Source organism: Mangifera indica, chromosome 2 (genome assembly GCF_011075055.1).
Source record: "Mangifera indica cultivar Alphonso chromosome 2, CATAS_Mindica_2.1, whole genome shotgun sequence".
In the NCBI taxonomy this organism is placed as follows: domain Eukaryota; kingdom Viridiplantae; phylum Streptophyta; class Magnoliopsida; order Sapindales; family Anacardiaceae; genus Mangifera; species Mangifera indica.
In genome coordinates this window covers 13,787,524-13,815,443 of record NC_058138.1, presented here as the reverse complement: position 1 = coordinate 13,815,443, position 27,920 = coordinate 13,787,524, and the positions used below count along the sequence as shown (strand labels likewise).

At 32.8% G+C, this 27,920-nt stretch overlaps 1 protein-coding gene across 18 annotated transcripts; it reads left to right on the top strand.

Moving 5' to 3' along the window:
- Positions 1-510: 510 nt before the first annotated feature.
- LOC123209182 (putative disease resistance protein RGA3) lies at positions 511-26,647 on the top strand. 18 transcript variants are annotated; one of them, XM_044627018.1, is made up of 13 exons: positions 511-3,496; positions 4,345-4,411; positions 4,493-5,153; positions 5,257-5,294; positions 5,420-6,103; positions 6,208-6,245; positions 6,364-6,451; positions 6,570-7,037; positions 7,194-7,317; positions 7,722-7,871; positions 8,004-8,064; positions 8,295-8,393; positions 8,510-8,921. In XM_044627018.1, exon 1 carries the CDS (start codon positions 707-709, stop codon positions 3,488-3,490), a length of 2,784 nt encoding a protein of 927 aa, XP_044482953.1. In that variant the 5' UTR covers positions 511-706; the 3' UTR covers positions 3,491-3,496; positions 4,345-4,411; positions 4,493-5,153; positions 5,257-5,294; positions 5,420-6,103; positions 6,208-6,245; positions 6,364-6,451; positions 6,570-7,037; positions 7,194-7,317; positions 7,722-7,871; positions 8,004-8,064; positions 8,295-8,393; positions 8,510-8,921. The 18 variants fall into 18 exon arrangements, with proteins under 18 accessions (XP_044482953.1, XP_044482950.1, XP_044482942.1 ...); XM_044627015.1 differs by having other exon boundaries at positions 6,208-6,451; positions 6,570-6,625; positions 6,721-7,037; XM_044627007.1 differs by having other exon boundaries at positions 4,493-4,593; positions 4,737-5,153; positions 6,208-7,037.
- The last annotated feature ends 1,273 nt before the right edge of the window (positions 26,648-27,920 follow it).

Genomic DNA, 27,920 nt, shown 5'->3' with positions numbered 1-27,920 from the left:
TTATGAAGAATTGAAAGGATATTTATCAGCATTTCACAGTTCATTACAACCACATCTACAAACTCATATTTTTCTTCAGCTCTCTTATCTGTACGAACGGTTACCTGATTCTGACTATGGCTGAAGCACTTGTTTCCGCTGTCTTAGAGCAGTTGATTTCAGTCGTTGGTGAAGGCATACAACAGAAGGTGAGGCTAGTTGTTGGTGTTGACAAAGAAGTTAAAAAGCTGAGTAGCAATCTTGAAGCTATTCAAGCTGTGCTCGTTGATGCAGAGGCAAGGCAAGTGACAGAGACAGCTGTAGGACGTTGGTTAATTGTTTGTTTGTTTGATAAAGACAAATATGTGTCAGTCCCATGTTTGAAGGACATTTTGCACCGTTTGGACTAACAATACACGACTTTTACTTTTCATATGGCCCCAGTGCAGAAAGTAGCGTTGCCTATCCTATCTCATAAATTTATTACAAGGCAAGTTGATGTCCATTATCGTCTCACATAAATTCTTTGAGTTTACACTGGTACACCCAACGTCGGTGGGGAATCTTTTAAGAATTGTCCTCTTCACGTTGACTATATTGGCTGGCTTGTTATGAAGAATTGAAAGGATATTTATCAGCATTTCACAGTTCATTACAACCACATCTACAAACTCATATTTTTCTTCAGCTCTCTTATCTGTACGAACGGTTACCTGATTCTCTGACTATGGCTGAAGCACTTGTTTCCGCTGTCTTAGAGCAGTTGATTTCAGTCGTTGGTGAAGGCATACAACAGAAGGTGAGGCTTGTTGTTGGTGTTGACAAAGAAGTTAAAAAGCTGAGTAGCAATCTTGAAGCTATTCAGGCTGTGCTCGTTGATGCAGAGGCAAGGCAAGTGACAGAGACAGCTGTAGGACGTTGGTTAGATCAGCTCAAACAGGCTTCCTACGACATTGAAGATGTGTTGGATGAGTGGAACTACGCCATTCTAAAACAAGAACTAGAGGGGGTTGAAGATGCTGCTGGTCCTAAGAAGGTGTGTTTCTTCTTTCCCTCATATTGCTTTTCATTCAAACAAGTTAGTTTACGTAATGACATTGCAATCAAGATAAAAGAAGTAAATGAAAATCTAGATTTCATTACGAAACAAAAAGAGAGGTATAGTTTTAATGCTATCACAAGGGTTGAAAAGTCAGAACGTGTACAAACAACTTCATTTGTTGATGTGTCTGAGGAGATGTGTGGTCAAAATGTATGTAAAAACATTTTAAAAGATAAATTATGTGCAAGCACTGAACAACGCCTCCCTATCATCTCTCTTATAGGAATGGGAGGTATTGGAAAAACAACTCTTGCTCAATTTGCTTATAATGATGATATGTTGATTAATAGTTTTGATAAAAGAATATGGGTATGTGTATCCGAACCTTTTGATGAATATAGGATTGCTAAAGCAATTATTGAGGTTTTAGAAGGTTCTACTTTGAATTTAAATGAATTGCAATCACTTCATGAACATATTAGTACATCAATCCAAAGAATGAAATTTTTTTTGGTGTTAGATGATGTGTGGAATGAGGATTTCAGAAAATGGGAACCATTATATCGTTGTTTGAAGAATGGTGTCCATGGAAGTAAAATTTTGATTACAACACGCAAGGAGTCAGTTGCAAAAATCATGGGTTCGATGGATATTATCAATGTTCAAGGGTTGAATGATGATGAATGTTGGTTGGTGTTTAAGCGATTAGCATTTTTTGGTAGGCCTTTTGAGGAATGTGAAAGATTAGAAGAGATTGGGAAAAATATTTCAAGCAAATGTCAAGGTTTACCTCTAGCTGCAAAGACATTGGGAAGTTTTTTACGCTTTAAAAAAGGTTGGGAAGAGTGGAAACGTGTCTTAGATAGTGAATCATGGAAACTTAAAGAAATTAAGGAAGAAGTTTTTCAACCACTATTATTGAGTTATAATGATTTGCCTTGTATAATAAAAAGATGTTTTGTATATTGTGCTATCTTTCCCAAGGATTGTATATTAGAAAAAGATAAATTGATTAAACTATGGATGGCTCAAGGATATGTTAAAGAAGAAGAAAACAAGGCAATGGAGATAGTTGGTGAAGAGTATTTTGACTATTTAGCTTCACGATCATTATTTCAAGAGTTTAGAAAAGATGATGAAAATAATGTGATTGGATGTAAGATGCACGATTTAGTGCACGACTTTGCTCAATTCTTAAATAAGAATGAATGTGTCCACATAGAAGTTGATGATTCTAAAGAGCCACTCATAAGCTCTTTTAATTGTGAGAAAGTTTGTCACGTGATGATAACAATTTGTAGTGAAGGTTTATTTCCTGATACCCTGTTTAGTTTAAGAATGATGCACAGCTTCTTATATAATAATGAAGATTCTAGGCATTCATTGCCTCTTAATATCTTACCAAAATTATTTGGTGAATTGATATGTTTAAGGGCATTAAGTATAACTGGAAAGTGGCGGCTAAATAGTTTGATTAAAGAGATTCCTAAAGAGGTAGGAAAATTGATACATTTGAGATACCTTAATTTAAGGAGTTTAAATGTGAGAAAACTTCCCGAAGCATTATGTGGATTATATAATTTGCAAACTTTAGATATTAGTCATTGTCATCAACTTGAAGAATTACCTCAAGGGATGGAAAAATTAATAAACCTAAGGCATCTAGAAAATGATGAGACTTGGTCATTAGAATACATCCCAAAAGGAATTCAAAGATTGAGTAATCTCCGAACCTTAAGGTATTTCGTGGTAAGTGGTAGTAATGATGAGAAAGCATGTAGTCTTGAAGGTTTGAAATACCTTAATCTCTTTGGAGAGTTGAGAATAAAAAGGTTAGGAAATGTATCAGATGTAGAGGAGGTTAAAGCATCACCGCTTAAGAGTCATGAAAACCTTGTTGGTTTGGGGCTAGATTTCAATAAAGATATTGATGGAAGAGAGAGGAGAAATGAGGAGGATGAAGCACTTCTTGAAATCCTACAACCATCTTTAAATTTGGAGAAATTAAAAATAGTGAGTTACAGAGGCAACACTATTTTGCCCAACTGGATGATGTCCTTAACCAAGCTCAGGCACTTAACACTTGATGGTTGTAGTAACTGTAAGCATTTGCCTCCCTTGGGAGAATTGTCATCCCTTGAATATTTAGTTATTAGTGAAATGAAGAGTTTGAAAAGTGTGAGTAATGAATTTTTGAGAAAAGAAAATGACGGCACATCTTCATCATCTGTTTTCTTTCCTAAATTGAAAAGAATTCAATTTTTGTTGATGTTTGAGTGGGAAGAATGGGATTACGGGATTACTAGAGTTGGAGAAGAAGAAGATATTACAATTATGCCATCTCTGGTTTTCTTGCTAATTTATGAGTGCCCCAAATTGAAGGCACTACCAAAACACCTTGTTCGGAATACAAGATTGAAGAAAGATATTTCTCATTGTCCTCGGCTAGTCTACCCTTTAAGGCGTTAATGAGAGGTAATTTTATTTGCCTTTTTTTTAAATAAATGTATTTGTGATTGAATAATTATTTAAATATTTAGTAAATAATGAATGTCATATTAAATTTATTTAATTGCTAATTATAAATCATTTGGTAAAGGAAATTATTATCATCCTTTAAATATTTCAGTTTTTAATTTATTAATTATTGCAAGTAGAAATATGTTTCAATTTACTTAATAAAAAATGAAAATATATTTATTATTTGGTATGACATTTAAAATTAATACTTGAATAAAACTTTTCCTAATAATAATAATAAATAGGTTGGCATGGAGGCCTATCTTTATCTTTATGTTTATGGAGGGCTAGACCATATTCCCATTGTTCTGGAACTTCCATTTTAGATATTCACGTTCACAACTGACAGATGGACTTTTCAGGTGGCAACCAGAGGTAAATAGCATGTGTCTATGTATTAGATGTGAAACTGTTGGCCACAACTTTATCTTTCTAGAAATCATATGCAACTTCATTTATATTTTAATGCATGAGCAACTAGTAAGAAATTGTTTAACATTTCTTCTGTCATCTTCAAGGCATTAATGATAGCATTTTCCAACCTATTTAATTAATATTGTGAAGTATTTTCTAGCCTATTTAGATTAGTTAAAAAAACAGAGCATTTTCCAAAAACAAAATATGAAACTCTGAAATTTTAATGATGGCCAGCCTAGTTTTCAAATGTATCAGACTTTCTAAGATATTGAAACAAGACAGCAAATTTCATAACCCAAGTTTTCATAAATTAATTATATGATATAATTTTCTATTCACAGTTTCAAATTTCAACCTCAGAACAAATATTTATTGTTTCACTGCAGTGTTTTTGCGCTATCGGAAGGGAGAAGGGATATTTGTACAACAGTACTCAAGAAGAACTCGTTCAAGGTTTCTTTTATTATGTTACCTATGTTAAGACATATTTTCTCTTTCAAATTACGGAAACCATGCCTCAATTTCCCTCTGCAGAACTGTGTACCACGCCAGAACAACTTGACAGGCCCGGAAAAATTGTCTCTGTGGGTCATTTTGCATTAAGGATGACAGGAAAAATGGCATGAGTGGAGCAGGTATTGGAATGTTTACTTATTGATCTCTTTGCCTTTCTTCATTTCTTTAATATGTTGTATATGGAACTATTATTCCCTTAATATGCAGATCAAATTTTCTAGTCGGGCTCTTAATTTAAAGAATTTACACTGTAACTTGATAGACAGAATAATTACTCCAAGAAAAAGCAAAGAAGGAGAGGTTAAATTTGACAGAGAAGGAAATATGTTAAATGTGATATTTCCTATGCCCTTTTCTTCCAAGGTATGCAAATTTGTATTGTATCACAGCTTCAAATTTTGACCTTGGAACAAACATGAAAGAGGGTTATAAATATAGGAGATTATATCCTCAAAATGACTGAAATGGTTGGTTTACTTTCTCACTTCTCTGTTTTTTCTTCATGTTGCACATCACAGCTTTATTAATTGTTCTTGAGATTTTTTTAATATTAATGCAGAAGTGATTTATATATCTGTTATTTGCTTTCTCTTACTGTTTGATAGCTCATTCATGGGGGAGTTTCTCAAATTACAATAGGTATCTCTCTGTGAAATACTTTGATGACTCATTGTGATAGGTTTGTGTTCTTGCTTGTTTCTCTACCTAGTGGGTCATTGAAAAGCCCCGTTCTCTCTAACTAATTGAACTGGATTTTAATATGTTAATTTTGTTGCTGACAGGCAGGTAGAAGATGCCATGAATTTGCTGAAGAATCAAGGTTGAAATATGATGTTATTATTAAAAATTTTGCAGATTGAGGATCTTGTTGTATTTCTTTTCTTTTTTTTGGTCCAAAATTTTCCTTGCTAAGACAAATGTTCTCTTTGAACTTATTGAAAACAGGCATCAAATTCCCTCTGCTGAACTTTTTTCTCATACTGGAAAGCATTGATTGGTCAGAAAATATCTTGTGTATCCTCACTTGTTGAAGGTAGTAACCCCACTTTTATGAGATGAATTTTCTGATAATGTTAAGTTTTCCTTTTTCTTTTAGCTAAGGCTTGTAATGTTTTATATATTAGTTTCAAATTTCATCAAATATCTGTTTAGTCAGTCCAACATTTCATGTTATCAAAGAGAGAACAAACGGTGCTCGAAGAGTGGTCTACCTCACTTCTTGAAGGTTGTAACCCCACTTTTCAGAGATAAATTTTTTGGAAATGTTAAGCTTTTCCATGTTTTTTCAAGTAAGGCATGTAATGAATTATACATTAGTTTCAAATTTCATCAAATATTTATTTTCTCAGTCCAACATGTCATGTTATCAAAGAGAGGACAAATCGTGCTAGAGGAGTGGTTAAAAGAATTCTATGTGATATTGTTTATGCTTCGAATTTTGACCTTAGAACAAATATATGAAAGAGAGGTATAAGTAAAGGAGATTATATGCTCAGAATGAAAGAAATTGTTGGCTATACTTTCTCACTTCTCTGTTTTTCCTTACTGTTGGATAGATCATTCACAAGGGAGGTTCTCAAAGTACAAAGGATTCTCTCTGTGAAATCCTTTGATGACTCATTATGATAGGTTTGTGTTCTTGCTTGTCTCTCTACATAGTGGGGACATTGAAACGCCGCGTTCTCTCTAGCTAATTAAACTTGATTTTGATATGCGAACTTTGATGCTGACAGGCTGGTAGAAGATGCCAAGAATTTGCTGAAGAATCGAGGTTGAAAAATGATCTATATATTAAGAAGTTTGCAGATTAAGGTTCCTGATGCATTCTTTTCTTGACCAAAATTTGCTTTACTAAGAAAATTGCTTTTCTTTGAACTTATTGAAACCAGACATCAAATTCCCTCCACGGAATCTTTTTCTCATTCTTAAAAACATTGTCTGCCCAGAAATTATCTTGTGTATCCACTCTTCTCGAAGGTTGTAATCCTGCTTTTCAGAGATGAATTTTTTGATAATGTTAACCTTTTCCTTTTTTTTTTTTTCTTTTAAGTGAGGCATGTAATGAATTATATTAGTTTCAAATTTCCTCTAATAGTTATCAAAGAGAGGACAAATGGTGCTAGAAGAGTGGTTAAAAGAACTCAATTAGGGGTTGGATATGCTTTCCCAATGCTTCTTTGTTTCTAGATTTCTTATTAGTGGTTTGATATCACAGTATTATGTTTATTTCTTTGATGTATGTGAAGAAGCTATCATCAGAGCTTGTCTTAATTACTGGAGGACAGAAATGCAGAGCCAGTTTATCTTATTTATTGAAGAAAAAACTTTGTTGACACACTTGTCAATAAAAAGATGATTTTCCAGATGAAACAGAAGCCCAATCCCGTTCTTAAAATCTTCCAGGTGAGCTTCCAACTGATCTATCTCTGGCTTGCTTCTTTCATAGAACAAATTGTTATCTATAATAGATAATTGAAACAGAGTATTTTCCAAACTAAACTTGTGAAACTTTGAAGAGAGGAAGAATGGGTTTCAGGGAGTAGCCAAGTGAGCTCATTTAATGGTTGGTTGTGCTTTCCCAATATTGCTCTTTGCTTTTTCTTGCATTCTTGATGTTTAATTCGAAAGCACATTACATCTTTGTGTAACTGGTTTTGTTCCTACTTTGATGCTTGTTAACTATATGCTAAGAATTTCAAATCCATTTATACCATTCCAGGTGGTACCAATGGAGGACAGAATTAAATCATGCACCGAAGAAAACTTGATTGAGGCACTTGTAAACAAAAAGAAAATCTACAAGATGAAACAGTTCATCAAATCCTGGTCTTTACATTTTGTTGGTAAGCTAGCATTTGATACTGTTTATTTCTATCTTCCACTTTCACCTTGAGAAGAAGTTGGCGGACTGAAGTAGTCGTTGCATTCCTTTTCTTGTAGGACTTTTATTCGTTTTTCTTAAAGGTCATAACCCCACTTTGTGTACATTAATTTTCTTGTAAGGTTTAAGTTCTTTTTTTCTTTTCTTTTATGGCATGTAATATTCTATTTATGATTCCTATACCATCAAAATATATTGTCTGATTAGTTGGGCAGTATGAGTTGTTTTTGTTTTCTTTGTAGAATGGAAAATTTGGAACCAAATGTACTCAGCAGTTTTTTAATATTTAAATTTCTGGTGGCTCAACAATTCTAGGTGGATTTAATATTTAAATTTCTCATGTTGCTAAGATGTTGGTATATGTAGGTTTGAGTATTGAAGAACTGGAAAGGCTTGCTAAGTTAGGAAGTAAAGCACAAAAGACAGCTCGGAGGGACATTGCTTGTGTTGTGAGGGGTGCTTAGATATCAATCACTGACTTCACATAGGCTTTCAGCCCAATGTTTTTTTTTTTTGGTAGGTCTTCAGCCAATGTTATTTGTTGTCATTCCTGAAAATTTAGCATAAGAGATGATGGAATGCCATGAAATGATACTCTGAATTCTTCTATGATAATTCACTTTCACAACTGACTGATGCATTTTGCAGGTGGCTACAAGAGGGAGTGGTGCAACTACTGTTTCTGCAACCATATTTTTTAGCTTCTATGGTAATTAACTTTAGGCTTAATTGTTTTAACACTTTGTGCTTTGGCTCATACAAATTTCTTTTCAGTTGTTTTTCTTTCCAGATTCTTGTAACAGCATCATTCTTTTAACTATTACTTGAATGCTAACATTCCAATAGGTTATTATCCTTGTGTTTGTTACTGGTTCTGTTCTTACTTAGATGCTTGTTAACTATATGCTGAGAATTTCAAATCTATGTCAAACATTGCAGGCCGTACAAATGGTGGACCAAATTACATCATGGACCGAAGAAAACTTGATTGACGCACTTGTAAATAATTTGTCAAATCCCGTTGTTTACATTTGCTTGGTAATATTCTATTCTAAGGCATGTAATATTCTATTTATGATATCTATGTCATCAAAATATTATATTGTCTTATCACGGTCTTTTGTTTCTGATTTTGTTGCTTCTTTAATGTGCAGAGCTGATTAACCAGTTGGTTACTTATGTTGAGAATTTCCAATTCTGTAACTGATTTTGCTGACGAAATGCGCAAGGTGCAAATTAAGCATGGAATTAAGGTTAATAATGATTGCTCAATGTCAGAAATTCAACGGGGACCCTTGTAACAAACAGCAGATTTGCCTGATGGAACAAGTGCTACATGTTTTGGATTTCACATTTTCTTGGTGATTACATTTGATGTATTTTTGTATTTCCTACTGGCTCCTTCAATAGAACAAATTGTTATTGATAATAATACCCAATTACCTATTCATGTATATTTAGTTGTCTGAGGTACTGTTATAAGGTACTTGTTTTACAGTTCTTTGAAAACATCTTTTTGTTGACATGTATTTTGCTTTCTATTATAGAAGTATTCTTTTTGAGTGACTGTAAACTGTTAGATTGACCAAACTGATATTATACTTTGGGTTGCAATTTATGCTGAATCAAATTTTAGACATTGCAGACGTGAAAAATAATGCTCTTCCTGGCACTAAGATTGCTGCTGCACTCTCCCAGCTGAGACAACATTGTGGTTAAGGTTAGCTGCTTTTGCTTTTATCGGTTTCTTAAATAGAGGATTTACAAGTATTGGATAACATTCCGTCTAGGAAATTAACCTCTCATATTGGGAAATTTTTACAAATAAAAATTCAATAAAAATATAAATACTCACTTTGAGTATACAAATGAATACATACTTATATGTGTCATTATGTGATTGAGTGATCTTAAATTAAAGATAAATTAACGTCTAATTACGTGATAAAACATATAAATATGTACCTATTTATGTACTCAAAATAGATACACATAATATTACTAATAAAAAATTTATGCACATGAATTAGCAGTGTGCAGGCTCTATAATTTTCTTGATATTTCAAAGCCCTTTGACATCACCACCATTGATCTTGAATTCTGTAACATGGTAAAATATCAGTCAAAAAGTTTTTAACTCAATTTACTGCTAATACATTTGAAACAAGAATTGTTTACTTTTATCCTTAAACTTGGTTTCCAACAACGTCTCATCATTGTTGCTCATGAATGAGGATTACAAAGCAACAGCTCTGGTCAAGTTGTGAGAAACAAATTGTTGGGCCATGCATTTAATCTCTCTTGCACGTTCTTTCTTTGGGATTGTAGCTATATATCCTATGTGGGTGGGGACTATTTTCTCTGATTTTATTGGTGTAAAGTCTCACCATCTCGTGCCTTTGTTTATGAAGAATTGAAAGGATATCATCATTGATCGGTAACAGAGGCTACTTATCCTCTCATTGATCGGTGTAGTGCTGCTATTAGGCATGTTAGCATCTAAGAATGCAGTTGTAGACCTGGGGCATCAATTTTGTTGCATAGGTAATGACGCAATATGCTTAGATGTGTTTGGACGACTTCCCTACCAAACAGGTCTCTGCTGAGAGTCGAGAGGGTCAGGGCATGTAGCACATCGGAGAGGATTAGAGATCTTCTAATCATTGGTATTTTGTCATTGTCGTTGGCAATAAAGCCATGTTATAACCTAAGGCAGTTCAAACACTTTTATGGTTGTTTCCCTCATAGGAACATGTCCTCTCAATGATGAGAATGATACTGGGATAACATTAAGTATTTGTTGGACAATATTGGATAAATTGCCATTGGTTGATTTTAGTTAAGCAATCAAATCTGATTTGGCTTTGGATATTGATTATTGGCCATTGGGGTCAACTAACTAGGAACACTTGAATGAGAAAGTCATGAACAGTCATTGATTCATCATAAGTCTGGTTTTCTAGGGTTTTCTTGTGCCACCTTCTACGAGCTATTAGAGGACTTAGAGCATTGGATAATTGAAACATACAAAATTAAATATTGTAGAGATATAAGACCTCCTTCTAGCACCAATCTGTTGATGAGATTTCTCATTACAATTACACATTGCAAACTTGCACAAGTTTGGCTATAGTAGTAATGACAAGGATTCAATGGGACATTTTAATATCTACTATAGTATGATTTAAGTAAAGCAAAGAGAAAATAAAAATGGATTATAAATTTTTAGAGTGGTTCAAGCTGATGATTAAAAAATCTACATTTATTGTGTAGTTATTAGTTGATGTTACAAAAATTGCTTGAAAACGATCCGTAGGAAGGGATGAATAGCTAGATGACTTGTTTATTTGTCTATATCTCCATCTAACTAGTTCTCTCTAATCTCATATCGATTCTTTATATTTATATGAAATAAAAAGATGAATTACATCCAAATAGGAATATTAAGAATTTTCTAATTCAAATTTGATTATCAGGATTTATTCATATTCTATATAACTAAATAAACCTAATTCTGAAGGAGAAGATAAATTTCTCGTTCGATATAAAAGAGAATAGAAAAATCATAATATAAATACTTGATAAATTTGGTACTAAACAGAGGTATTCTCACTATTTCTGAATGGAAGGTTTATTTGTTTTCCTTGATGCATGGCAAACAATTCATATACCTGATCGTTGGTCGTGCAACTAATCACTAGTCCTAATTGCTCGGAAAACTTCCATTGAAATGATGTTTCTTAGGGAGATATTTTACAGACAAGAGAATACCGTTGTTGGCAACCTTTAAGGCTTGGGACGATTCCATCCCCTTCAAATATTTTAATGTTATGTTAAAAGCTATAAATTTTGTTGTAACAAATTCAATTCATATTTCCATTTTTATGTATGTGGCATGGTTTTGATTTGGTCTTTCTGATTCTTATTTTTGGCAGTGTTTGTTGAGTTAGCAACGTATGAACATGACCTTTTAGGTTTCTGTGCATTCAATTTTATTTTAGATTTTGTTTTTTTTAAGAAGATCGATTTTTCAGTTCAGATATCATTTTCTCATTTTCTGAAAACTGGTTACGTAAATCCAACTGAACTGGTTTTTTTGTATAAGTGATTAACAATGGGTTATAAGAAGCTGATGAAAATCCTCTTCCTGAATCCATCTTCTTGCTCCAAACAAAATTCGACTGAAAGATATTGTCATTGTCCTTTCTTTTTTAAAAATTTTTATCACAAAATATTTTTACTGTTTTACTAACGACAGAGAGATTAAATTGCAGTAAAAATGAAACTAAGATTAAATTAAAATTTTATATGAATATTTGAATGCCATAAATTCTAATTAAATAATGAATTGTGCTTACGCATATAACCTATTACAATACAGACACAATAGTATTAAAATGACAATAAGAAAAAAGGGGCTTCTTCCTCCATTGTTGAACATGGAAATTACAAAATGTCATCATCAGAATATATTGTAGCAGTATAGGTAGTGATGCGTTTAGATTATAAATATTATAACAGTATAATCATATTCATATACCTGCCTAAGAGGCAAATTCTCAACCATATAAAACAAAATTAATACATTCATCAAAATTTCACTGGATATTGATAAAATGCTTCGAGGCCACCAGCGCCAACATTAGCTACCTGCTTAATTCCAAATATTATCACTTATATTATTAAATTATCTTATAATATACGTATTATCAAAATTTTAACATAGTGAATAATCCATTTCTAATTGTCAGCCATGCATTTAATCTAATACGCTGTTTTCTTTGGAATTGTAGCTATATATCCTATGTGGGTGGAGACTCTTTTCTCCGATTTATTGGTGTAAAGGCTTGCCATCTGGTTAATGTAATAGTATTAACTCGTAAAATTGTATCATGTTTACGATAATAAGGTGACATTGTTTTACTTAATTAGATGAATGTCCGTAAAATAATAGAAATGTGGCGAGGGAATCAGTGTATGTTTTTTATCATGAGAAATTTATATTCAAATATAGTGATCATTATTTAAGCATTCATTGTCTCAGTATTACTGTGACCTAGAGCATAAACAATACAATTTGAATTATCATAATATTGAACAATCCTACAAAGGGTAGTGACATATTTCACGTATCACTATTGTTTACTAACAATTTGGTAAAATACAAGAGTGCATGGTGAGTGGACATGTTCACTATACTTGCCAAGATTTCATATGGATGGTAATCTTAGTATCTATAGAAAATTTTCTCAAATAAATGGTGGTACATATGATTCTTTGACTTATGGTCACTAGATCGTTTTGTGTAAGAATCGATATGATTTGATGTCGAAGGTGACTCACCATGTTGAGAGACATATTGAGACTATGATGGATTGATAAAGATTTATTACTCTCAGTTATGGGAATACATATGTTTGTTAGACCTACTATAAGATGTAAACGACCAATAAAAAAATATGTGGTCATAATGGGATTGATTTGTTGCTCAATCTAATACTATCAAGTGTTTGCTATAATGCAAATCGAGACAAATTTGAGGTTGACAGTAACTATGTGCCTTAGCCTGGAAGATATATCACTTGATGAGAGGATTAAATTTTATGATAACCATATTGTTGATAGTTTATTGTCTATCATTAATACTTGTCATTTAGATAGTCATAATTTGTCACAAATCTTTTCACTATCAATACGCTGGAGAGCCGTGGATACACACATAATAGGTAATTCATGAAATCTAAAGGCATTGGGTTAAACAAAGTGAATCATGTTTGAAATTCGAGATAATAGTTTCGAGATCCATGAGATAGTTAAATTAAAGTATGACTTTGTCTATTTAAGGGATCAAACAAAAATAACCTAAAACATAAAGGTTGGAAAAAAATAGTAGAGAGTTGACGTTATTCAATTTGGATGAAGAATATTTAAATATTGGATAGGTGTCAAGCTAGATCAATGGACATTCATGTTGAATGAATGACCATTCCTTAGAATGTCCCTTAAAACAATCATGCATGACTAAGGAACAATCATAAACACCCCTTAGAATGCCCATTCACAAGCCTATGTAACAAATTATATTATGAACTATATATACTTTTGTCACCTTATATGCACTCACACACATCCGTTCAATCTTAAAAGATAAGGAAGCCTTCAAATGTGGTTTAACAACTGTGTGGATGAATCTCATGTTGTTTAAAATTTAATTTTCTCACTACTTAATCAGGTAAGCAACTAAAAAATACTTGAATCCACACTTTCTTATATATAAATTTTCTTTTCTTTTTTTTTTCATTCAAACCACCTCTTAAAGTTATTGTAATTTTTATAATTTAAATCTATGACAACACCCAACATTTACAATGTTCAAGTTTGGATATCCTGAAAAAGACATTAATGAATTTAATGTGCAACTCAAAGTAGTAAGTAAGAGTAGGCTTAACTCCTTAGGCCTAACTCCTTCCATCCTCCTAAATAGCTAAATGCTTGATTTGCTATCACCTTTTGAGCTATATCCACAGTCACCGCATTACAAGCAATTATATTTAGGCCTAAGGACTATGTCCCACCCAAATATTAATGTGTTTCCAAAGTTATACCCATGGAGTTTGAAAAACTCAAAGTCTCACTCATGAACTAACTTCCATTAAAATTTTCTATTAGAGATAAAGATAAAATCGTTTTTTTATCAATAATATTAAAAAATATAAATTTTTTCTCATTCCCCCTAGATTTTCAAAACTCACATTTCACCCCAACCTTAATATTGAAAAATAACTTTTTCCCCCCAAAACCTAGGGTTTGTTGTAAAATTTGACAACGACAACGATGGCTGCCATCTTCACCTTTAGCCTGGCAAAGGAGGGAGATGACTGATGATGTCAACATAACTTCTCTATCGATGAAGAACTTCGTCTTTATCTCGTCCTCGATGAAGAACTTCGTCTCTATCTTTTCCTCGATGAAGAGATGAGTCAGATTCGTCTCCGTCTCTTCTTTGTCGATGGAGACGAAGTTTTTCTTCTCTGTTTCTTCTTCATCAACGGAGATGAAGTTCTTCATCTTTGTCAACATCATCGGTGATCTCCCTCCTCTATTGGGCTAAAGGTGGAGACAATAGCAACTACCGTTGCTAGAGTTTGCAACCGATCTAGGGGAGAAAATTTACTTTTCAAAGTTGAGGCTAAGGGTGAATTGTGAGTTTTCAAAATTTGGGAAAAATAAGATAAAATTATATATTTTTTAATATTATTAGTAAAATAATGATTTTACTTTAAGTTCTAACAAAAAATTTTAATAGTAGTTGGTTTATTAAAGAGATTTTGGGTTTTTCAAACCTTGTAGACGTAACTTTAAGAACGCATCAAAACTGAGGATCCCACATTTGAAGAACATTTTGGGCCTTTCGGACTAGTAATACACAACTTTTTTACTTTTTATATGGCCCTACTGCAGAAAGTAGCATTGTCTATCCTTTAAACATTCTTTAGTTAATTAAATAAATAAAATACCGTTCTGTATATTATAAAATACCCAGATCACCCCTAAGCATTATCATATTCCAGCTGCTGTTTGTTCTTCTTTAATTGGTGAATTCAAACATTGAACATTCTTATTCAATTGTAGCTTTTTATAATAAAAAGCTACAACTAAACATTCTTATTCAATGTTAATTCATTTTCTAATCCACCATCAACGGAGATAAGCAAAACATATGGAAAAGGCTATTTTACCCCTAAATATACTTATGGGTATTGTAGTGGGTGAGCAAACCCTAGCTATTTCCACTTAAGTTTTTATTCAACTCCCCGCCTTTGGTCACTACAATTTCTCCCTATTGTTTCCCCTCACAATTTTCCCCAATCTCAACACCTTTAATCTAGTTTAACATCAAAAAACATTTTAATAAAATTATACCTCAACATTCTTTCAAAATAAAACTATATGTATAACTTTGTATACAAACAACGATGTGTCATCGTGTGATTGAGTATTTTATTATTTTTTAATTTTTAATTATTGAATCACATAATAACATATTATTATTTGTACACAAAATTATGCACATAACACTGCTTATTCTTTTATTACTAACAATCAAATATAATAATTATTTATACATATCAATTTAACCAAATATTATAATAATAATAATAATAATAATAATTTATGTTTAGTAATATTTAAAGAATTTATACTGGTGACAATCTTTAATTATTATTGGTAATAAAAAATTGTATAAATCAAACAATTCCTAAGTATTCTTCATTTTGGGTCTATTAAACATTGCATGCCCATTTTTAGCTTAAATTCACACAGACACTGAGTAGAGGACCTAACCTTATTTGATAATAAATCTACTATGATACTAATTATAACATACTATATAGTATGCTACGTAAAGTATAAAACAAACAATATATATACTGATTATTAATTTAGATATTAATAATAATATGTTATATTGTGATTTGAAATTATTCAACCTTAATTTAAAATTAATATTTATTATAAATACAAATAATTTGATCAATAATTATTAAGTATACATTATTTACTTCAGGCTTTCTGTGCGTACGTCTTTTTAGGTTAAGATGAGTCAGTACTCAAACTAAAATTTAGGCTCTACTGCAAGTATGTTAGATGTCTATAAATATTTAATGTATAATTCTTGGAGTATTGCAATTATTCGATATTATACACACTTTGATTGCAGATAAATACGGGGTTTAATATTAAATATTAATGAAGTCAATATTTGCTTTGTGGGTGACATAAGGAAGTGGTGGGCCACGCATATTCGACTCTTAACGTTGATTATTTTGGCTGGTTATGAAGACTTGGTGGATATTTATCGGCAATGTCACATGATTCTCTAGTTATGGCTGAAGCACTTGTTTCCGGTGCCTTAGAGCAGTTGATTTCAGTCGTTCCAATTCTTTAACTGATTTTGCCGAGGAATGCTCAAGGTGCAAATTAAGTAATGAATTAAGGGCCATAGTAATAATTGTTCAATGTCAGAAATTTCACTGAGACCCTTGTCACAAACAACAAATTTGTCTGATGGGAGCAGTGCTACATCTTTTTGATTTCACATTTTCTTGGTGAGTACATCTGATGTATATTCCTGTTATCTTGCCTCCAGTGGGTTGGAGGTAGACATTATTTTTCGTTCTTGTTTAAATGATTATTTAAAACAGCATGAGATAAGTCATTTTAGTTTATGGAGGGCTAGACCACAATCCTATTTTTCTGGAAACTGTTCCTTTAGTAACTGTCTACACTATGCTTGTTTTGATGTTGTCTATGCAGCGATGGTTGTTATTGATTGCAGATGCAAACCTGAAACTTAAGCTTGGTTCTGGAGTCTTGAATGCTGTTCCAATACCAAAAAAATACACAGCTTCTGGAAATTGAGTCTGCAATCCAGACTGCTGTTAGACAAGCAAGGCCAAAACTATCTTTTGCTCGTGAAACATAATTACACTGTTTTACAATTTCTTTATGTGCTTTACCATGGACCTGCTTGTACTTAACCTAGAATTGTTGTCTCTTGTTAGGGACAAAAACATAACAGGAAATGCTGAGACTCCATTTTTGCTGGCAAGAGTAAATTAATCAACAGGAGGAGTGTCACTCGCCTCAAGTATCCTTCTTACAATATATTGAATTCGTCCATATATATTATATTCTTTGTACATAATTGGTGTTTTAGCACCAGGACACAGTAGATGCATGTGAAACTTCTTGATTGGCTGGAAACCGAACACAATTGTTGTAATACTACATTAATAGATTATACACATCAGATCCTCTCCGTGCCTTTTTTTTTCGACTGCTACTTTGAGCTGGAAATGCTGTTTGATATATTAAGTCTACGCTTAACCAAAATTTCGACATTGCACTTGTGAAAAATAATGCTTTTGTTGGGGCTCAGATTGCTGCAGCTCTTTCCCAGCTTAGACGACAGTGTAGTTGAGGTAATGTGCTCATACTGTATTGATTTGTTAATGATAATTCAATTAAAATATATTTTCAATTAACATTGCCGTTAGACCTCTATGTTGCTTTGATCATTGCTTGTGAGTCATGAAAAATAGCCATGGAAGTCTCTCCGTAAAAGGAAGACTCCAAAACATCAGGTCTGTAGTATCTTTTATATGAAATTATAGGACTTACACACACAGGGTATGAAAAATAGTCTATTTTGTGTTCTGTTGATGCCTAATACCTTGTTTATGGATTTTTGGCAGGGTTTGTGGAGTTAGCATTGATAAGTTTTTAAAACTAAGGAATTAAAAAGAAATCAATTCTTTTTTTAAATAAAAATATTTAAATAATATTTTTATCTTTAATTGTAACAACTAAAATTAACAAATAGGTAAGTATTTAAATTTTCAAAAATTAATAAAAATTATTTTAGATTTTCATTATACCTTAAGTGAGAATAAATCTTTTGGCCTATTATTTATTATTAACTAGATTTATTTGATTAGTATATATCCATTCACCTACTACTTTATGGTATGATTTTGAAATCTTTAATCAGGAGAAAAATTGTTAATTTTATTTATCTAAATAATTTCTCAGTTATTTTAGATATAAATTTTTATTAGAATTACAAATGAAAATAATATTTTCATTCTTCTCTCAGAGATCCATATGAAAGGTGATTGGAATCAACAAAAAAAAAAAAGATATTGTCTTTGTAAAAGATTTAAAAATCATCAATTGTATTTAAAATAGAATATTCTACTTAAATTTTAAAATAGAAATAGGAAATTCTCTTTTGGGCCGGGAAATGGTAGATTTAAAAAAAAGTAAGGCTACCCAACAAGAGACCCGGATTTCGCCCACCCGAATCCTTTTAAGAATTGTTCCACCAAGTTGACCATATTGGTCGGTTACGAAGAACTGAGAGGATATTTATACCGACCACATCTAGAAACTCATATTTATCTCCAGCTATCTTATCATTCGAATAGTTACCTGATTCTCTGGTTATGGCTGAAGCACTTGTTTCCGGTGTCTTAGAGCAGTTGATTTCAGTCGTTGCTGAAGGCATAAAACAGGAGGTGAGGCTAGTTGTTGGTGTCGACAAAGAAGTTGAAAAGCTGAGAAGCAATCTTGAAGCTATTCAAGCTGTGCTCATTGATGCAGAGGCAAGGCAAGTGAAGCAGACAACTGTGAGACTTTGGTTAGATCGGTTCAAACAGGCTTCCTACGACATTGAAGACGTGTTGGACGAGTGGAATTATGCTTTGTTGAAACAGCAAATTGATCAGGGGTTAGAAAATGTCCTTATTCGTAGAAAGAAGAAGGGATGTTTCTCTTTTCCCTCTTCTTGCTTCTCATTTCAGAAAGCGAGCTTACGACATGACATTGCAGTCAGAAGAAAGGAAGTAAATGAAAAATTAGATGTCATCGCGAAACAAAAAGAGATGTATAATTTTCACATGATCAGAGGGATTGAAAAGAGTGAGCGAGTACAAAGTACCACTTTTATTGATTTGTCCGAGATATGTGGCCGAGTTGAAGAGAAGACTATGCTAATACATAAGTTGTGTGAAAGTAGTGAAAAACACCTCCCTATCATCTCTCTTATAAGGATGGGAGGTATTGGTAAAACAACTTTTGTTCAATTAGCTTATAATGATAAGAACGCAATAAACAATTTTGACAAAAGAATATGGGTATATGTATCAGAACCTTTTGATGAGTATAGGATTGCCAAAGTAATCATTGAAGCTTTAGAGGGTTGTGCCCCAAATTTAGGTGAATTAGATTCACTTCTTCAACGTATCAGTAGATGTATTGGGGGAAAGAAAATCCTCTTGGTCTTAGATGATGTGTGGAATGAAGATTATAAAAATTGGGAACCATTATATCATTGCTTGAAGAATTGTTTCCATGGAAGTAAAATTTTGATTACCACACGTAAAGAGTCGGTTGTATGTATGATGGGATTAACTGATATTTTCAATATTAAGGAGTTGTCTGATAAAGAATGGTGGTTGTTATTTCAGCAATTAGCATTTTTTGGTATATCTCAAGAGGAGTGTGAAAATTTTGAAGAGATTGGTAGGCAAATTTTAAGTAAGTGCAAAGGCTTGCCTCTTGCTACAAAGACTATAGGGAGTCTCTTGCGTTTTAAAAAACATTAGAAAGAATGGAAAAGTGTCTTAGATAGTGAATTATGGAAAGTTGAAGAAATTGAAAAGGAGATTTTCCGACCATTATCATTGAGTTACGATGATTTGCCTTGTATGATAAAACGATGTTTTATATATTGTGCAATTTTTCCTAAGGATTATGAAATAAATAAAGATGAATTGATTAAACTGTGGATGGCTCAAGGATATGTTAAGGAAGAAGAAAATAAAGCAATGGAGATAGTTGGTGAAGAGTATTTTGACTATTTAGCTTCACGATCATTATTCCAAGAGTTTGGAAAAGACGATCAAAATAATGTCTTTCAATGTAAAATGCACGATTTAGTACATGACTTTGCTCAATTCCTAAGTAAGAATGAATGTCTCCACATAGAAGTTGGTAGCCTTAAAGAGCCAATCATAAACTCTTGTTATCATGAGCAAGTTTATCATTTAATGGTAACAATTTATGGTGAGGATTTATTTCCTGATTCAATATTTAGTTTAAGAAGGATGCGTAGTTTGTTATATAATATTAAAGATTCCACAATTTCATTGCCTCCTAATATCTTACCAAAATTATTTGGTAAATTGACATGTTTAAAGGCATTAAGTATACGTGAAGAAGATTGGGTTTCTGAAAGTTTGATTAAGGACATTCCAAAAGAGGTAGGAAAATTGATTCATCTAAGATATCTTAATTTGAGGTGGTTAGCTTTGAGAAAACTTCCTGAAGCATTATGTGAATTATATAATTTGCAAACTTTAGACATTAATTTCTGTGAAAAACTGGAAGAATTACCTCAAGGGATGGAAAAATTAATAAAGCTAAGGCATCTACAAAATCATGAGACTTGGTCATTAAGATACATCCCAGTAGGAATTCAAAGATTGAGTGATCTCCGAACCTTGAACCGTTTAGTGGTAAATGGTTGTGGTGGCAATGATGAGAAAACATGTAGCCTTGAAGGTTTAAAATACCTTAACCTCTTTGGAGAGTTGTGTATAGACGGGTTGGGAAATGTATTTGATGTGGACAAGGCTAGAGCGTTACCGCTTAAGAATCATGAAAACCTGTTTAATTTGGGTCTTTCTTTCAATAAAGATGATGATGGAAGAGAGAGGACAAATGAGGATGCTAACGCTCTTCTTCAAATCCTACAACCGTATTTAAATTTGGAGAAATTATTTCTATGGAATTTCAGAGGCAACACTATTTTGCCTAACTGGATGATGTCCAAGCTCATCCACTTAACACTTGAATCTTGCAATAACTGTAACCATTTGCCTCCCTTGGGAGAATTGCCATCCCTTGAATCCTTACACATCAGATCTATGGCAAGTTTGAAACCTGTGAGTAATGAATTTTTGGGAAAAGAAAGTGACGACACATCTTCATCATTTGTTTTCTTCTCCAAATTGAAAAGTATTCAATTTTGGCGGATGTCTGAGTGAGAAGAGTGGGATTATGAGATTACTAGAATTGGAGAAAAAGAAGAGGTTATTACAATCATGTTATTTCTGGTTTCTTTAGAAATTCGCATGTGCCCCAAATTGAAGGCAATACCAAATCACCTTGTTCAGAATATAAGACTAAAAAGAAATATTGATGGTTGTCCTCTGCTAGGCAACCTTTGAAGGCATTAATGTGAGGTAATTTTATTTGCTTATTTGTTATTTCTTTAAATAATCGTATTTGTGATTCAATGTATATTTAAATATTTTGTAATTAATGAATGTATTTAGTAACTAATTATAAATAAATGGATAAAGGAAAATTATCATTATCCGTCAAAATATTATGAAAATTTCACTTTTTAACTTATTAATTTTTGTAAATATAATTATTTTTCAATTTATTTTATCAAAAATTAAATATATATTTGATGTTTTGTATGAAAATTCAAATTTCAATTAATAATTTTAGAAGGATGTTTATATTAAAACATAAACTATAAAGCCTAATTTTGAGGGAGAATGGAGCATTTCCTACAACCATTGCTATTTTAAACTCATTCTTGGAAACTTTTAAACAAATTTTCTAGTTGTGCTCATAATTTAGACAACCAAGGAAGGGGAGTTTAAATTTGAAAGATATGGAAATATCTTTAATGTGATTTTTTTATGCCATTTTTTTCTTCTAAGGCATGAAAATTTGTATTTAATATTAGCTTCAAATTTTGACCTTAGAACAAATATGAATGAGAGGTATAAATGTAGGAGATTATATCCTCAAATGGCTGAAATGGTTGGTTATACTTTCTCACTTCTCTGTTTTTTCTTCATGTTGCACATCACAGCTTTATTAATTGTTCTTGAAGTTCATTAATATTAATTTAGAAGTGATTTATATCTGTTATTTGCTTTCTCTTAGTGTTGGATAACTCATTCATGAGGGGGCTTCTCAAATTACAACGGATTCTCTCTGTGAAATCCTTTGATGACTCGTTGCAATTGGTTTGTGTTCTTGCCTGTGTCTCTACTTAGTGGGCCATTGAAAAGTAGGGTTCTCTCTAGCTAATTGAACTTGATTTTGATTTGTTAGTTTTGATGCTGACAGACAGGTAGAAGATGCCATGAATTTGCAAAAGAATCAAGGTTGAAATATGATGTAAATATTAAGAATTTTGCAGACTGAGGTTCTTATTGCATTATTTTTTTACCAAAATTTGTCTTGCTAAGACACTTGTTCTGTTTGAACTTATTAAAACCAGGCATCAAATTCCTGCTGCCGAACTTTTTTCTCATACCGGAAAACATTGACTTGCCAGGAAATATGTGGTGTATCCTCACTTCTTGAAGGTCATAACCCCACTTTTCAGAGATTAATTTTCTGATAATGTGAAGCTTTTCCTTTTTCTTTTAAGGCATGTAATGATTTATATATTAGTTTCAAATTTCATCAAATATTTATTTTCTCAGTCCAACATTTCATGTTATCAAAGAGAGGACAAATGGTGCTAGAAGAGTGGTCGAAAGAACTCAATTAGGGATTGGATATGCTTTCTCAATGCTTCTTTGTTTCTAGATTTCTTATTAGTGGTTTGATATCACAATTTCTGTTTATTTCTTTGATGTATGTGAAGAAGCTATCATTAGAGTTTGTTTCAATTACAGGAGGGTATAGAAATGCAGTAACTGTATGGTAGGTGTTTATCTTAAACTCATTCTTGGAAAATTTTAAATCAGTACCACGGAGGAATCCAAATTCCTTTCTATCTTATTGCTAGCCTTTAAATTTTTGAACCCTTTTTGTTGGGGTATTTTACTTGTTTTCTGTTTTCTTTGTGGGACACTCAGCAGTTTTTTTTCCCTGCTTGTCTGGTGGTTTGCACAAATCTATATTGGTCATGTTGCTAAGATATTGCTATTTGTGGGTTTTCACTTTCACAACTAAGTTCACAACTGGCTGATGCATTTTCAGGTGGCTACCCTGATGAATGGTGCAACTACTGTTTCTGCAACCATATTTTTTGCCTCTGTGGTAATTAACTTTAATCTTAACTGTTATGCTTTGTGCTTTGGCTTATACAAATTTCTTTGCAATTGTTTTTCTTTCAATATTCTCGTAACATTATTGTTCATTTTACTATTACTTAAATGCTAAAATTCCAATAGGTTGGCATCCCTGTGTTTTTCACCAGAGGAAAACGAGGTGTACACCGGCATGGAGAGCAGAGTAAGTTTTATGACCACGTATATCATGATGATAGATATTGTTTTTTTTGCAACGTGTTTCTGATTTTGCAATCAAGGAGTGATATGAAATGGCCTATCTTTATGACATTCAGTGATGCTTTGTTAACTCCAGTCATTTTATATATTATACTTTTTAGAGGTTCTCTGAAGTGTTATATGCAAGATGCACACAATGTGGTTTACCAATCATCTGACTGAAGTAAGACAGACCATGCGTAGATGAAAGAAGTGGTTCTTTATTATGATTAGACATGAACCTCTCACTGCAAACGATGCTAGAGAATTATACATGCAGAAATATCAATAGATGAGATAATCATTTTAGTTTATTGATGGCTGGACCATAATTCTATTTTTCTGGAAACTTTTCCATTAGTAATTGTCTGCATTTTTCTTGTTGTGATGTTGTCTATGCAGCAATGAATATATCCTCAGATCTTATAGAACTCGGAAGAACTCCAGTGGCTTTCTTCTTAGCTGGTAAAGTCCATTTTATATATTCTGAGGATCCTTGACTATTCGGTACTTACCAGTTCATCTCCAATATCTGTAAAGTGATTCACCTGCGATTATAAGTTACTATTTCTGAATTTTGTTACCATCAGTATGGGAAACTCAGGTAGTTTGTGTTGCTGCTTATAAGACTCCAACTTTTTCCATTGAAACTAGTGGCTGCAAGGTATTAATGGTCAACTTTTATTTCCATTGAGTTACTTTAAGTTAGAAATGTGAAGTTACTAAATTAATTTTTATAATATGGTGGTTATCTAGGTTGATATTCAATGCTGGTGCCTAACAATCATTCTGGTTTTGTTCTGGCACTCTTTTTTCACCTTAAAAACAGAGGTTTACTTAAAAAATGGAGCATTTTCCAAAACCAAAATATGAAACTCTGAAATTTTTATGATGGACATCCTGGTTTTCAAATATATCAGACTTCTAAGATATTGAAACAAGACATCAAATTTCATCTTTATAACTTTCATGATCCAAGTTTTCATAAATTACTTACATGATATTTATTTTCTATTCAAAGTTTCAAATTTCAACCTCAGAACAAATATTTATGGTTTCAGTGCAGTGTTTTCCACTATGGAAGAGGGAAGCGATATATGTGGAAGAGTACTCAAGAAGAACTCATTTAAAGTTTCTCTTGTTAAGTAGTGAGACAAGTTACCTCTGTTAAGATATTTTTTTTCTTTAAAATTACTGAAACCATGTCTCAATTTTCCTTTTGCAGAACTTTGTTTCATGACGGAAAAATTTGACAAGCCCGAAAAAATTGTCTAAGTGTGTCATTTCTCATTAACGAAGACAGGAAGAATGGCGTGAGTAGCATAGTTGTTGGCATGCTTTCTTACTGATCTCTATGTCGTTCTTCATTTCTTTAATATCCTTTATCTATTATTTCTTCAATATGCAGAACAGATTTTCTAGTCGGTTTTTGAATGGAGAGTACATATAATTTCTCTAACTAATCGAAAGAGTAAGTACTCCATGGCAAAGCAAAGAAGGAGAAGTTTACTTACCGAAAAAAAAAAAAAAAGTTGTTAAATTTGACCAACATGGAAATATCTTCAATGTGATATTGTTTATGCTTCAAATTTTAACCTTAGAACAAATATGAAAGAGAGGTATAAATGTAGGAGATTATATCCTCAAAATGAAAGAAATGGTTGGTTATACTTTCTCACTTTGTTTTTTCTTCATGTTGCACAGCACAGCTTTATTAATATTTCTTCAAATTCTTTAATTTTAATTCAGAAGTGATTTATATGTCTGTTATTTGCTCTCTCTTACTGTTGGATAGCTCATTCACGAGGGAGTTTCTCAAATTACAATGGATTCTCCCTGTGAAATCCTTTGATGACTCATTATCACAGGTTTGTGTTCTTGCTTGTCTCTCTACTAAGTGGGGACATTGAAAAGCCGCATTCTTTCTAGCTAATTAAACTTGATTTTTATATGTTAACTTTGATGCTGACAGGCAGGTAGAAGATGCCATGAATTTGCTGAAGAATCAAGGTTGAAATATGATCTATTGATTAAGAAGTTTGCAGATTAAGGTTCTTGTTGCATTCTTTTTCTTGACCGAAAATTGCTTTACTAAGACATTTTTTCTCTTTGAACTTATTGAAACCTGGCATCAAATTCCCGCCGCAGAACTTTTTTCTCATTGTGGAAAACATTGACTGGCCAGGAAATATCTTGTGTATCCACACTTCTTAAAGGTTCAGTTTTTCCTAATTCTTTTAACTAAGGCATGTAATGAATTATATATTAGTTTCAAATTTCATCAAACATTCATATTTTCTCAGCCCAACATTTCATGTTATCAAAGAGAGGACAAATGGCATTAAAATAGTGGTCGAAAGAACTCAATTAGGGGTTGGATATGCAACCTTGTTGACACACATGTCAATAAAAGGATAATTTTCCAGATGAAAGAAAAGCTCAATCCTGTTCCTAACATTTTCCTGGTGAGCGTCCAACTGATTAACTTTGTTGTTGCATTCCTTTTCTTGACCAAGAGTTGTATATCTTAAGACTTTTGTTCGTGTTTCTTAAATGGCATAACCCCACTTTGAGTACATTATTTTCTTGTAAGGTTAAAGTGCTTTTTATCTTTTATTCTGAGGCATTTTTTTAATATTCTATTTATGGTTTCTGTATCATCGAATTATATATTGTCTCATCAGTGCAGCCTTGTGTTTTGCTTTGTCACTAATCTCTATTCTTTCTCCTTTCAATTATATTTAAACAGAAAGTATCACGGCCTTGTGTTTCTGATTTTGTTATTTCTTTAATTTGCAGAGCTGACTAACTAGTTGGTTACCAATGTTGAGAATTTCCGATTGTGTAACTGATTTTGCCGAGGAGATGCTCAAGTTGCAAATTCAGCAAGGAATTGAGGACTAATAATGATTAATGTTCAATGTCAGAAATTTCGCTGGAACCTTTGCAACAAACAGTAAATTTGCCACTTACCAAAAATAAAACAGCAAATTTGCCTGACGGATGAAGTGCTGCATATTTTGCATTTCACATTTTCTTGGTGAGTACATCCAATGTATCTTTCTGTGTCCTACTGGCTTCTTGAGAAGAACAAATTGTTATTGATAGTATTACCCAGTTACCTAATCATATATTTACAAACCTTTTGGAAGATTAGCATCATCAATGTCAGTTAAATTTCTATAGATAATGGTTGAATTTTTATTGTGATAGGTACCTGAAGAGTGCATTGACCGAACTAAAGATCTCCCCCTGTTCTTGGTGCTACTTGATCACAGACTTAAGCGAGAGCTAAGATGTGCTTGTATATTTGTATTCGTTTTACGAATGAAACAGTCAATAATGTAAAAAGACTGGGAAAATGTTTCTAGTTGTATTAATTTGCTAAGAAAATAAAGCCTGATTGGCATTACACTTTCATTGCCACTGTAGTGCACAAAATTAAAGATAACAGACTCATGCTTAACAAGGGCTATTCCCAACGAATTCCCATAACCTACAAGGCAAAAACAACTGCAAAGTGACTCAAAAACAATACACAATACACAAACTCACTACTTCACCAGCTTTCGAGAGGCTAGGTCTCTCCCTTAATCCTTCCTTTTTCCAAAAAAATCATTCCCCCCTCAATTCTCTCCAGGTTCCTATTTCTTAATTCCTTGCTGTTGCTCCTCCAATCTTGACGTTCCAACTCAGCATTCGATATTTCCATAGTTCCATTCTTTCCCAGCATGTCCTTAGACTTTTGCTGCATGTCTTCTGTCCTTGCCATTTCTGGAATGCTGCTATCTGGAGCTCCCATAATCTGCTCACCGATATTATTATCACTGTTGCCATCTGTCTCAGGATTGCTGTCCTCTGCTCCCATAATCTGCTCACTAGTATTATTGCTACTGTTGCCATCCGTCAACTTTTCACCTTTCTCCTTTGAGTTTGCCTTTCTTCTTCCTCTCTTCTTCACATACACTCGGGCTCCAACATATTGCACAGTGAGCTTTAGCATCAAATGTTCATTGATCGAGGAATGGTAAAATAATGCTAGATGGAGATATCTAATAATGGAAAATGGTGAATTGTCACGAGTGATAATGCCACATAGTCTAGGAAATTTACATCTCACATTAGAAAATTTTCACTAAAAAGATCTGTGCACGTGAATTATAGGTACATATTTGCATGATACTTCAACCTAAACCAGAAAAGAATAAAATATATAAATAATTTTGAGATTGTATCCTTAAACTTTGGTTTCCAACAACATCTCATCATAATTGCTCATGAATGAGGATTATGAAGCATGACCTCTGGTCAAGGTGTGAGAAACCAATTGTTGGGCCATGCATTTAACCTCTTACGTTGTTTCTTTGGAATTGTAGCTGTATATCCTACATGGGTGAGGACTCTTTTCTCCAATTTTATTGGTGTGAAGTCTTGCCATCTTATGCCTTGTTTATGAAGAGTTGAAAGGATATCATCATTGATCGGTAGCAGAGGCTGTTTATCCTTTTATTTATCGGTGTAGTGCTGCTATTAGGCATGTTAGCATCTAAGGATGCAGTTGTACACCGGGGGAATCAATTTTGTAGAGCAAGTAATGACGCGCCTCATATGCTTAGATGTGTTTTGATTTCTTCCCTACCAAGGAGGTTTCTGCTGAGAGTTGGGAGGTTCTGGGCATGTGACACACTGAGGA